Source organism: Augochlora pura, chromosome 6 (genome assembly GCF_028453695.1).
Source record: "Augochlora pura isolate Apur16 chromosome 6, APUR_v2.2.1, whole genome shotgun sequence".
NCBI classification, from domain to species: Eukaryota; Metazoa; Arthropoda; class Insecta; order Hymenoptera; family Halictidae; genus Augochlora; species Augochlora pura.
In genome coordinates, this window is record NC_135777.1 from 16029257 (window position 1) to 16042549 (window position 13293).

The 13293-nt window shown below is 42.9% G+C and overlaps 1 protein-coding gene across 15 annotated transcripts in view; it reads right to left on the minus strand.

Annotated features, from left to right (window-relative positions):
• Positions 1-291: 291 nt before the first annotated feature.
• Positions 292-13293, minus strand: part of Mhc (myosin heavy chain) — a 43950-nt gene continuing 30948 nt past the window's right edge. For 14 of the 15 annotated variants that reach the window (XM_078183867.1, XM_078183861.1, XM_078183862.1 and 11 more), the window contains exons 16-25: positions 8942-9315; positions 8365-8593; positions 7705-7988; positions 6330-6408; positions 5120-5849; positions 4618-4979; positions 4097-4492; positions 3662-4006; positions 3200-3448; positions 292-1356 (exon numbers count right to left, since the gene is read on the minus strand). In XM_078183867.1, the coding sequence (XP_078039993.1) occupies positions 1273-1356; positions 3200-3448; positions 3662-4006; positions 4097-4492; positions 4618-4979; positions 5120-5849; positions 6330-6408; positions 7705-7988; positions 8365-8593; positions 8942-9315 (3132 nt within the window). In that variant the 3' untranslated portion in view covers positions 292-1272. Of the gene's footprint in view, positions 1357-2424; positions 2487-3199; positions 3449-3661; positions 4007-4096; positions 4493-4617; positions 4980-5119; positions 5850-6329; positions 6409-7704; positions 7989-8364; positions 8594-8941; positions 9316-13293 lie in introns of all 15 variants that reach the window. The other variant, XM_078183868.1, reaches the window with a different exon arrangement.

The following is a 13293-nucleotide window of genomic DNA, read 5'->3' on the forward strand; positions in this document are numbered from 1 at the left end:
TCGGCTATGCCCTTTCTGTTTTCCATCGTGGTTATTCCGAATAAAGGTTCCTCATAGCCGTTACGACTGTGCCTTATTTCATAGCTCATGAACGACCGAGATCATTTATTAATTTGCTAATCGCTGTTGTAAATGCCGTTCTCGCGATTCTATGTCGAGTCAGGCTTGAAAACAGTAGATTAAATTCGCTGACTTAACTGCAACTTTAATTATTAAGCAGAGTATAGTGACCGATGTTAATAGTCAGCAATATTTCAAAGTCGTGGAAGAATAGAAGAAGAAGCCCAGTGGTTTAGTTCTTAACTTTATTTATTGCTTATTTACTTTAATAAATACATATTTCGGCTCTCTTTATAAATTACAATTAAGTTTATAAGGATAGGATTATCATTTGGATGACATGTATAATATGCGCGCCGCCGTGCAAATCCGCGACTAGCGTTACATTTATTCGTTGCTCGTCTTCTCATAACGTGTAATCTCGTTCGTTTATCTTGTTCCATTTGATTTTTGTGGTGGATATATATATATATATATATTTGGTTTATATATATATATTATTTTTGCTCAACGAGTATATTCAATTCGTCCGCTTGATTAACGCGTATGCCAGTAATACACGTAAGTTATTTTTAGTTCCTTTTGGTTCGTGTGTTCGTAATACATTAGGATACATTTCTTACTGGTTCTTGTCGCCTCTCGTATCTCGACCGCTCGCATTTTTACCTTTCTCACGATTTCTCTCTTGCTCTCCCACTATCATTCTTTCATTCTCTCTTTCCTCGACCGTCAGCGCGAGTGGTGAAGATTAAGATTGCTCCGATTGCTTTCCTCCCCACGTTTCCCCCTGATTCGTGCCCAGAGAATAAGTTAACATTACACATCTATCTCTCTCTATATATATATATATTATACGTGTACCAATGTGCCAAACGAGAAACGTGCTTTTTCTTTGTCTGTTTTAATTTTGCTTTTTTTTTAAACCGTTCGCGTTTCAACTTTTCCCATTCGATAAACTGGCAGAAAAAAAAGTAAAGAGTGACCAAGCACGGACATTATCTCGATGAAAGTAAAGATCGTGAGAGTGTACCACCGGGTACGTCGAGTGTGTAGGTGTGTGTAGAGGTGTGAAGATGATGAGGTGAGTTTTTTTTTTTCTTTTGACATTAGCGAGATGACACGATGATAGTTCGCTCGTTGCGATTAAATCCCATTGTTCGTTAAGCTATTTTACGATCGAGTCTCTAACGGTTGTGTTGGTCGCGTCGATCTTTACAGTTCACCATCGGGCTGCAGGTCGAAGCGTGGCGGGAATGCGGAACCATCCAATTGGGGTTTGAACGCAGATCGATGTGGCTGAAAAACAAACGGACCTTCGTTAGCAAAACAACGTTCCGGACTAGTCCGTTTCGTAAACGGACCGGTTAGAAGCTTCACGATCATGTCTGTGTTCACAGTGAACGACACAGACTCGCCACCGATGAACGCGGTGAACCGAAATGTACTCGACGAGGATGTGTTCGAATATTTCCGAGACGAGTTATAACCTGTTGTATTTTTGATTTTTTTTCTATTTATATACGTTCTAGTTACGCGACAACTTTAGAATAAATGATATCCGAGCTTTTCTTCCACAGTTTGCTGAATTTAATAAAATATTTCTGTGGTAATTTTTTTTTTGTAAACATCTTTACTCAAGCATAAGTTACAGTAGAAGTCGGACGAAGATTAAATATATGCAAATTTTGTATTTATATTTATGTTAGATTATATGTGATTATGGTTGATGGGAACCAGGCGACACGTTTCCTGTGTCCTGTTTGCGTTTGCGCACTGGTTGGAAATGTTCGGCCTCGCACTCGCAAAAACAAGAACGGAACGAACCGAGGGTGTCGATGCATCCCTTGCGTATCCGGCGAGTTCGCTCCGTCGGTTTAGTTGACAGGACGAAGCGGTGTTGAGACAATTAAGACAACAAAAAAAAAATAAAAAAGACAAGAAGAAACAAGAAAACCGAAGAGAGTTAAGACTGTATTATTTTGATGCTCGCTCGCGCTATTCCAAGTAGACGTGCGGCTCGTGGCACGCGTACGTGTAACTTGTCCACTAGTCAAGCAATCACTGATCTAAACTCTATACACAAGGACCTGATTACGGACTATCGTAAACTCTTTGGGATGGGTGGTGTGCACAACGTTAATCAATGTCGAGGACGAAGCTTTGCATTTGTGAGGTTTGCTTCCAGAAGTGTTACGAGCTTGTCACACAGGATCAAAAGATAAAAGACATAGACGATCGGTATATGGTGGGGGGAGTGTCGCAACAGTTTTTCTGTCTGTAGAGAATTGTTTTCTGATTGGTGTGCTCTGTTTTATTTCTCGACACACATACACACACGTGGCTGTGACACGTGCACGAACTTACATGGACCGGCGCGGTGTTCTTTACTCCAATGCGGAGGGCGCCTTGCGTGCCTTCTGTTGCGGCTATACAGGGACACAGAGATTTTACAATTAGAGACCCTTCGCTGCAGTGCATTTTCACTTTCTCTACGCGTTTTCCTATGTTTCATTCGCGTACCGACCGTGCACGGGTTGCTATCTTTTCGACGCGATTCTGAGAGAAGTCGACGAGATCCTTGTGACTCAAAAAGTGACCGACCCTCAAAGGGGAACTAGCCTTTAATACTTTCTCGAATTCTCACTGTTGAACTAAAAATCCTAGTTCAGTATAATTTTCGACTCTTCAGAGGTCCGATAATCACGATGCTATCTTTAAAGTCTGCAAGCTGCTCAAATTAGAATTCTTGGCACTCTTCCGTGTGCTCGTACCACTACCATGGCTTTCGTCTGGTTCATTGACAACATACAGGAAGTTTACCGACCAAAATATAATTAAAATTGTCTAATTGAAGGAATTAACATTGATTGTCCTAGACTGTTCATTTTTTGTTAAACATCCTGTATGCATACTGTGCTTGTCCTGTATGCATACACAATTCCGTGCGACATTCTTTAGAAATATTGAAAATATTCGAAGCGAGAGCTTCTGTTGCCTTTAATTCTATCGAAGATTATCGGTTGGTCTTTTGTAATTGTCTTTTATAGTCTTCAATTCATAGTCCTTCATAACTGTCTTATTGCTAAACGTATTATAATCGAACGTTGAGACGTACAGAAGAATTTTATAGCCTGCTTACCGCTGGGCTCAGTCCGCGCGCGGCACTTCCTCCACGTCCTTTGGTACGGAACTTGGTGATCGCTTGTTCAGCAAGATCCGCCCTTTCTTCCGCTTCTTCGAGTTCTTGTTGCGCCTTGCGGAACTTAGCAAGATTCAGAGCAGCGATCTCCTCAGCCTCCTCGATTTGCCTCTTGTATGTCTTGATCTTCTGCTGGAGTTTGTCAACCAGGTCTTGCATGCGCTCGTGGTTCTTGCGGTCCTCATCGGCCTATATAATATTAATAATAATAATAGATTTTGCAAAACGGAAGCTGTCATTTTAAAAGTATCATAATTATCAGCAGGATGTCAGATTGTAAAGGGTTATCGTCTTATTTGTTTCAGTAGAAATCTCCGTCATGAGTCAGGCTCGTCAAAGTATAAGAATGGGTCGATCATGAAGATCTCTAACGTGTAAGTAGAATTTTAACGAACTGCATACCTGGAAGCTAAGTTCTTTGATGCGGCGTTCGGACTTGCGGAGGTTCTTCTGGGCATCAGCGTGTCTCCTCTGTTCTCCGTCCAGTTCGTTCTCCAATTCGCGGACGCGTTGCTCCAGTTTCTGGATTGCCTTCTTGCCTCCTTTGAGGGCATTCGCTTCAGCTTCGTCAAGACGCACCTGGAGCTCCTTGATTTGTGTTTCAAGAGCCTTGCGCAGTTTCTCCTGGGTCTGAGCGTGATCTTGTTCAGCTCGGAGCTCGTCGGCCAATCTAGCTGCGTCGACCATCGCCTTCTTCGCCTTCTCTTCGGAGTTCTTCGCTTCGTTCAGGAGTTCGTCCAGATCAGACTGAAAGCGTAAACGGAAACGTTAGTGCATGAAGTTTTTCACGTGCTTTAAGTTTTTCTCAAATTCGAACACGTTCGAATAAATACTCACGTGCAGGGTCTGGAGTTCAGCTTCGAGTTTCCTCTTGGCAGCAGAGATAGAAGCGTTCTGAGCACCAAGTTCGTTGAGTTGTTCGTGACAGTCGGCCAATTCCTGTTCCGCTTGGCGGCGACCACGGTCGGCCTGTTCGAGGAGAGTGCGGCTTTCCTCAAGTTCGTTTTGCAGAGCGTTGGCCCGGCGTTCGGAGATTCCAAGGAGTTCTCTGGCTTCGTCGCGTGCCCGTTGTTCCTCTTCGAGGGCGGTCTGTACGTCCTTCAATTGCTGCTGGTATCTCTTGATGTTCTTCTGGGCTTCGGCGTTAGCCTTGTTTGCGTGGTCCAGGGCGATCTCCAATTCGTTGATGTCAGCCTCCAACTTCTTCTTCATGCGCAGTGCCTCAGCCTTGCCCTGTAAGTTTCGTCGAATTTATTATCCGATCGCAAAGCTAATCACGATCATAATCCCTTCGCAATTCTATTCCCAATTCTAATCCCAATCACGATATGACCCTGAAGCGAAAAAGAAGTACAAACCTTGGCTTCGGCTTCGAGCGATGCTTGCATGGAGTCGAGTGCACGCTGGTGATTCTTTCTGGTGTTCTCGAATTCTTCTTCCTTCTCCTGGATGCGTCGGTCAATCTCCTGTCGCACTTGGCTAAGCTCAAGTTGGCTGCGCAACACTTTGTTCTCCTCTTGCTCGAGGGCGGCTTCGGCTTCTTCCAGAGCGGCTTGAAGTTCATCCTTCTCAGCCTCCAGGCGCTTCCTGGCCTTCTCGATCTCGTGGATGTTGCGGCCACCTTCGCCGATCTGGTCCAAAAGGTCTTTCACCTCGTCGGCGAGGTTCTTGTTCTCGCGACGCACTGCTTCCAGCTGTTCCTGGCCTTCCTCGTATGCACCTGGATTTCAGAATTAAACGATATACATTTATATGTATTGTGTACTAATGAACTAGTGGCAAAAGGGATAAAGATAATTTCAGTGAAGATGTATGCTTTCTTAAGGAAATAAAGTAACTTTCTTAGGAAATAAAAAGTACCTCTGAGCCTGAACAATTCCGTGCTGTAGTTGCGGCATTCCTTCTGGCTGGCGTCGAGTTCCGCGGCAAGGTCGTCGACCTTGAGCTTCCATTCGCCAATGATCTTGTCGAAGGCTTTCTGTTTCTTCTCGGCAGCGTTGGCAATAGCAGTGGCACGGTCGACTTCGATCTGGAGGTCCTCGACTTCCGTGGACAGTCTCTGTTTCGTCTTCTCGAGGGCGATGACTTTCTGGTTGAGGGATTCGATCGTTTCCTCGGCCTCGGCCAGGCGGGCTTGTAGCTTCCTCTTAGCCTCCTCGAGCTCTTCTGCTCTCGCGACACCCTCGGACTCGTATTTCGTGCGCCACAGTTGTGCCTCGGCGTTCGCTTTGCTAAGCTGCCGTTGCAGGTCCGCTTTGCCCTCTGCTTCCTCCTCGACTTGCTCGCGGATGTTGTCCAGGTCGTGTTCCAGGTTGCGGAATTTGCCAAGCAATGTGGCGCGTTCCCGGGATTCCTCGTCGGCCAAACGTTTCGTGTCCTCCAGTTGAGTCGTGAGCGAGATCTTGATCTTGGAAAGCTGACTGACTTGCGACTCGGCTTCCTCCAGCTGGCGAAGGAGATCGCTGTTCTCGATCGAGAGCTTCTTCTTCGCGGCGTCGAAGTCGTTCAAGGTGCGGTTCACTTCCTCGAGTTTGCCCTGGGTCTCGTTCAGTTGGTGTTGCAGCTGCTTCACGATCTTCTCTTGTGCGGCCTTTAGTGCGAAGATACGAGACGTTAGAATCCATTGTAATATACAATACCAATACCATTTCGATTCGATTTTGGAACGATCGAACGCTGATCATCACGTTCAAGTATAACTAACTCCTTTTTCTTTTTTTATTATTCCTTTGATTCTTTATTCTTTATATACTTTTCTGTACCTTACTCTTTCACTGTACACTATGTGACAAAGCTTGTCTAGCATTATTGTCATTATTGTTAAATAATAGAAAGAATCTAACGGGATCGTTCCAAAACGAATCGCTATATGGAGTACAAAAGTACAAACGAGCAGCAAGCTTTTCAAGCCGGACACACTTTCCAACGTTGGGAATTACGTATGGAAACATTTTCAAGGTATACGGTGTCCCTTCGGGGGTCATGTCCTCTCGCTGCAGCGGCGACTCCCTGGCGAAGCTGTTAGTTGCGTTAGTTTGCTGTACTATTAGTTTGTCGACAGAGGGCTTACCTTCTCGTTGCTCAGGTGGTCAACGCTAGCGCGCATGTCGTTCAGTTCGCTGAAGTACTGAACCTTATCCTTCTCAACCCTGTTTTTCGTTGGAAAGAGATGCAAAGAGAACGATTAGTGACACTGGGTAAGACATAACCGGGATTTCGACGACAGTATCGTATTTTAAATGGTACATTCGAAATGTCATTGATACACATAACCTGAAAATCGAGTACAATAGAAAACAGGGTGCAATCTCCGTGCTCATTCTCGTACGTAAACCATTCGACTATCAAACAGATTGTGACGGATCGAGAATCGATGGTTCAATGGTCACGCTAGTTAGTCCTTTTCTTGCGCTGATTATAGAGAGACGTAGGATGGGACGAACAAAGAAACGAATATCCGACAAACAAGTGTTGAAAGATCGGGGACGCAACATTCACGGTTTTTTAGCTACCTTTTCACGCGCAACCTGATCCGTAGTGGCACGAGAATTATTCAGCTCCGAGTGGATGTCATGACGGCCCTTTTCGGCCCTAGTGAAAACAATACGTTGCATTTGCGGTTCTAACATGAGCTTTTTAACGATCTATTCTTTTCTTTCTATAATTTCTGGTTATGATCTTCAACTTCGAAATTATACCGAACGGTGTCAGCGTGGAACTAAATTTTAAAATGGTTTTAAATAATTATCTTTCCTCTCAAATTAACCATCTGGACGTAACGGTACAATCCTAATTAAAAAGGAGAGAGTCTTCCTTGTTAGATTAATATAAAGGTATATTTTGAGAACGTTTGCTTAGTAATTTAGATTAAATAAATTTGTAACTGCTGCTCATCAATGGAGTCCTTTTTTATCATAAAAATTATATTTTTATATTTCGCAGATCAAGTATTAACTGTGATCATGCTAATCAACAATTGCATTGATTTTTGATTTTAAACGAAGCAGTAATTATCAGATGGGTCATTCAAGAGGAAGTTTCTTCAAACTGGCCTTGGCTCAAATAATGATCAGAATTTGAATAACAATAATGTATACAAATCACCGTAAGTAATATCAATATGAACAAATTTTTTGAATCTTTTAAGGATAAGTTTCTTGATCATCTCGATAATTCTACGTTATATATTTAAAACGTGTCGAGAATTATAATAATTATTATAACTTTAGATCAATTCACTCCCAAATGGCGGATCTTTTTCACGAAACTATAATGTATATTATATAATATATACTCGGACACTATATATTTATATTATTTTTCATACTCGGGATTACAATAAAGCCCCGTCGTCAGAGAGTCAAGGGATGGCCGGCGAAAAAATAGAAATAAGAATGTCGTAATTTTATTCGAGTGGAATGAAAATATCGGTGGCCTTTACTCACCTAGCCTTAAGTTTGTTGAGTGTGTCGATTTGTTCTCCCATTTCAGCGACGGCGTCATTGTGCTTCTTGCGCAAGCTGGCGAGGGTGGCCTCATGCTGAATGTTGGCCTCCTCGAGATCCCTGCGGAGCTTGCTAAGTTCGGCTTCTCTCTTCTTGTTGAGCTCGATCTGAGCGGAGGTAGCACCACCAGCTTCCTCGAGGCGTTCGCCAAGTTCTTCGAGTTCGCGGGCAAGGTCGCTGCGCTGTTTCTCGGCTTTCACGCGAGAGCCACGCTCGGCTTCGATCTTGAAGAAGAAAAATTCAATTCCTTATAAACCGTCCATATCCCAATGCTTCTAAAATCTCTTTTACTTCGAATCTTTCGTTCAACTACCCCTTCAGATAAACTATTGATGTTGTTCAAACGTTTGAATACCATTGTAATTTTTAAATGATAAAAGATTAGATTAGTGTTCTATACACAAACTTCTTTTAAAATTATTTATACCCTTAGCTTAAAAATCTTCAAATTCAAGCGTAGCTTTTTTGAAGTCTTGGAAATTTCAATAAAAAATAAAGAATACAACACGCAAGATTTCTTCAATGCGTATTTTATAAAAAGATAACCCCTGTCTTTTGGTATTGTGATACAGAAGGAGCAAGCGATGTTTGGAAACTTACCTCTTCCTCGAGCTCTTCGATGCGGGCCTGCAATTCCTTGATCTGTTTCTGCAGTTTGCCGACCAGGGACTGTTCGTCTTCGAGTTTGGCGGTCAATGAGGATAGTTCCTTGTCCTTACGTTGAATGGTCTGTTCGAGTTCCTTCTTGTTCCTTTCGAGGTCGGCGACAGCTTCCTGAGTGAGTTTCAGGTCGCCTTCAACCTTCCTCTTGGATTTCTCCACGTCAGCACTGCGCAGAAAAACGATCGTTCAATAACTTCTCGAAAAATTCCTATGCAACTTTTATCTCAGACACCTAATTATTATCATTATTTAATAACAATATATATACACAGTATTCCAAAACTGTCTAATAATTCGGAAATATGGGCTACTTTAGATCATTTGAAGTAACTGTTTCTTTAGCAAAAATGCAATCCGCGGATTTGTTTACGAGTTATTAACGAAACCACGGATTGCATTTTTTGGTAAGAAAAAAGTTAATTCAGATGACCTCAGGAACTCCTTTTCTCCCGATTGCGAATAACTTTTGGGACACCTTGTACAAAAATATATATATAATAATAGGCAGACTGACCGTGATTTCTTCTCACGTTCGAGAGAGTCTTCGAGTTCATCGAGAGTCTGTTCCAACTTGATCTTGACCTTGTTCAAGTGGTTGACTTTGTCCTCGGCAGCTTGTAGCTCTTCGGCAGTCTTCTGGTTAACTTCTCCCTGGTTCTTCTTCTCTTTGTTCAATTTGTTGATCAGCTCATCCTGGTGGGCGATCTCGTCGTTCAAATTACGGATTTGGTGATCCTTCGTTGCCTTGTCCTGCTCCGATTTCTGGAGGTTCAACTCGAGATCCTCAATGTCTTTCTTCAGACCCGACACCTCTTGCTCGAGTTTCTTCTTGTTTTGGAACAGGTTGTTCCTCGAGTCTTCCTCTTCTTTGAATCTATCGTTGAGGTCCTAAAGCGCCGCAGGGAAATCGACGAAATTATCTCTCGATCTTCGACAATGTCCTCGAACATGGCGCTCGAAGCTACCAACGAAAACACGAGGCACACACCGACGACCAACTATTAATTCGCAGATAATGTCCAACGGTTTGTTTCATCCTGATTTAATTCCTGATCGCTATAGCAATCTATCACGCTTGAATGAGTTTTATAAAATTATATGACGCAACTATTTTTCTTTTGGCAGTATCGCAATGTTCCAGAAGTCGCAGCATGATGTCGGGGTTATCTCCCGTGTACCCAGAGACGCTGGATTAACGTTTGATTAATTGGATATAACCCGAACTAATCTGCTCGGCCTTGATACTAATGTCGCAATGAAATAACACCGAGACAGCGTGCCGATGAAAAAGGGGAACATACTCGAGCGGGCATGCTTGGCAAACGATGACTCGAGCGTGGGTGGCGCGTAAACAACCCCGTGCGACGTCGTAATAACTGTTCGCGGAAACGGGACGCGCTTCACATTTGTCCGGGACGTTCACACTTAAATGATCGCATGTTATTTCCGGCTCCAAGACCGACGATTTTCTTGTTTGGAAACGAAAAACAAATACACGTAGGAAACTAAAAATCCACATATCTATTAACCTTTAGGATATATTTATATATCATAAATGTAATTTTTTAAATAATTCTACAGGATATCATCTGTATGCACAGATGCAGTGCAGAAGTTACAAATGTACGAATCCATTCTCTCCAGAGAAAAGCGATAAAGACGAGAAATCACGGTCCTTAACGACGCGCCATTGAAACACGAGAGATCTCGTAAGCGGTCGTTTGAGTGTTAACAGGTAATAAAATCAAATAACGATACGAGTTTCCGAATGGCTTGTGGGAGAATCGAACCTTGAATTCAAGTTGTTCGCGGAGAGGAAAAAGAACGAGAAATAGTTCCAAAGCGTTGAATCGGGTCAACGCATTGTTTATCGTTCGCGTCGCGATTCATTTATCCCAGTTCGGGACCTGTCCCGACTAAAATTAGCGTGAACGGAATGAAGTATGTTTGCTAAACTAGGATCAGAACGGAAGTACGTTAAACTTGAAGGATCGTTTAATTGATGAGAGACGAAGGGGATCTCTCGAACGAAGATGAACAGCCAAGAAGTTGCGCGATGACGCATAAACTGTACCAACGTATAAATATACCCTTACACCTGTTACCTCGTTCGTTTCCCCGGCTGTTCCAGCGCATGACCACACCCACTTTTAATAACCTGGAATCTGGGATCGACGGCAGCTAAATTTGGTCCCGCGCACGGGAGGGGAGATTATTCAATGTTTCCGCTCCTAAGTAAGCGCGTTAAGCCAACTTAAACGGTCTTTTTTCCCCCGTTATCCTGCTTCTTTCGTTCCCCACTCTCCATATTTGGTACCGTCTAATTCCGGACTTTCTTCATTGCGATAATGCGACCACTCCGTAACTTTCCCCGCCCGGTTACTCAACTATCCTCTCTTTAACGCTTCGATCACGGCGTCTCTAACACGCGCTCGACGGTATTATTCGCACAGAATTGAACATTTATTTTCACGGTAATCCATCGAATCGTCCTAATTCCGTTTGGATCTCCGAAACGTAAGATGTAATCTCGATGACGAGCAACTTCGATTCCCAATCTTAATTCGGTAGCAGTGGAACAGCGTAGACCGGATTTCTACCGCGCGATAATCTCTCTGCAATCGTTAATAATCGCGATCTCGTAGTTCCAGAAGCTGATCATGCTGTGAAATGTTGAAATTGTGACGCAGAATCGAGAGCGTGGCTGAACTCATCCGAGAACTAAAGGAGCCAAAGTTATCTCTGGAACCGCCATGGAACCGGTGTTGACAGGAAATACGAGCCAGTGTGTAATTTAAAAGATCGCCGAAAATAGTCTGGAATTCTGGAGCGGGCCACCACGTTTCCCGTGGAATTCTCGAGCATTTTATACTCGGTCGGATTTGCCGGCTTGGTTCCACAAGCGACCCGGAGAAACGACGAAAGATATCCGTTTCGGAAACTTCTTGGGAACTTGTGGCAAGAGCATAAAGTCGGTGCAAATCTCTTTATTACCTCTACGATCGTGAAGTGGCAATTTCGAGGACAGTTACGTGACAGGGCGGCTAAGCAAGTGTCTCCGAATGTTTGCGGTAAGCGGACGATCGAAGTAAGGGGCGTCGGACAAATCTACCATAATTCGTGGTGGAACGAAAGTGTCCAATTAACGGGCGGCGAACCGATCGTGGAATAAATAGATGAGGAATAAATCGAGCATTGGAATGGAGCAGAATAATCTGTCACGGAAGAAAAGGAACGCGCACGCGCGCGACGAACGATGAAGTCAGACGCGGGGTCTGACTAATGATGCGCCCTCGCTACTTTGTGCATGTGCCTCTTGCGCAACGGCTATGTATCAAGAGCCCTGTCAGATGCATCATTCTCGGTAACCCGAGCCAGGTCCATATAAATTACGATCAAATACCTGCGGTGCTCGAATTTCAAACTTATCCAAGAAAACACTCGTAGGAGGCCCGTGTCGAGAATTTATCACTTCACCAATTTTATTGCCGCCTCGTTGCTCTCCGTGTTATTTTCTGATTCGGAAGCCCCGCGGGCGGCTAATTCCGTTGGAAAAATTGATACAAACGTTACGAACCTATTTTTAATCGCCCCTGGAATGTTATTTTGTTGAAATTCTGCCTCGCCGACGATTCGCAAGCGCGGAACAGAGCCGCTGGATCTGTCAAGTCTCGCATCTCGCGTTTTCCAGTTATTAAGATCGCCGAGATGCTGCCGCGTTTAAGTAATTACTGTTCCATTTGTTTCATTTAATTTGACTGTTTGTTTTTCTGTAAAGTAGACGTTTCAATAGCTCGATTGTATTGCTTATAATAACGATCCGATTTGAAAATTCAAATTCAGTTTTCTGGAGGAACGTCTTCATTCAACGCAACACTGTTGTACGTGTTTGAAAGATATTTCTGGACAAGTATGCAGGAAATCATGAACGAAGTTATTCGCGTTTCCAAATTCTAAATAAAGTCCGCCGACTCGGGCGGATTATATCTTTTTCACGATATTTAAGACACGATATTTTAAAACCGCCGGTTCTACGACTACTCTCGTTTCTATGCTCGTTTCTGCAATCGTAGATGTAATACCTAATTAGCCTTGACGGGGTACATGGGATCCTTGCATGAAACATCGGTAACCCCATTCTAATTTGTTTCGACATTCGGTCATTCTTCGACGAGGTATTATTATCGGTTGTTCGATTCATGCTGCGATTCTTGGAGGACGCGTGCTTATCATCGCGCTGAAGAGTTTCGTTATCGATGGACCGTGCCAATTGTACTACTTTCTAACTCACGGACTTTTTCAGCAAGAAATCCGTCGCGACGATCTAACAGTATGTTGCAACTTTTTACTAGTCGACACGAGAAGAGCTATAATTAATTTTGCCATTGATCGATATTGCTTTCAGTGATTAATTTGATCGTTTACGTTTCGTGTCTTTTAAGCACACAGCAAATCAAAAATTTAATACAGTTCAATGAAATTTATTTTAGCCGTAATAATTGTAATTTTTATTTGACTTTAATTTCCGCAAAACGGCGCATAGAAACAACCTTTATTTATTATATTGCTTTTCTTATCACTAAACTATGGATTTTCATTAAAATTTGTATTTTTATAGATCTGTTCGATAAAATTTTGTCATCTTTAACGATGGTCTTGATCACTAGCCTGTACATTTTTACTTAAATTTATGATATCGTGAGCAATTTCGTATAAAATGCGATTCAATGAAATTCCGTCGTCCGTATGATTGATTTTCACTACTAGATTGCGAATTTTTATAGATAGACTTGAATAAATTGACATTAAATAAACTTTCGTCGCATTTCTGACTAGTTTTGTTCATTTTACTGCAGATTGTTCTAC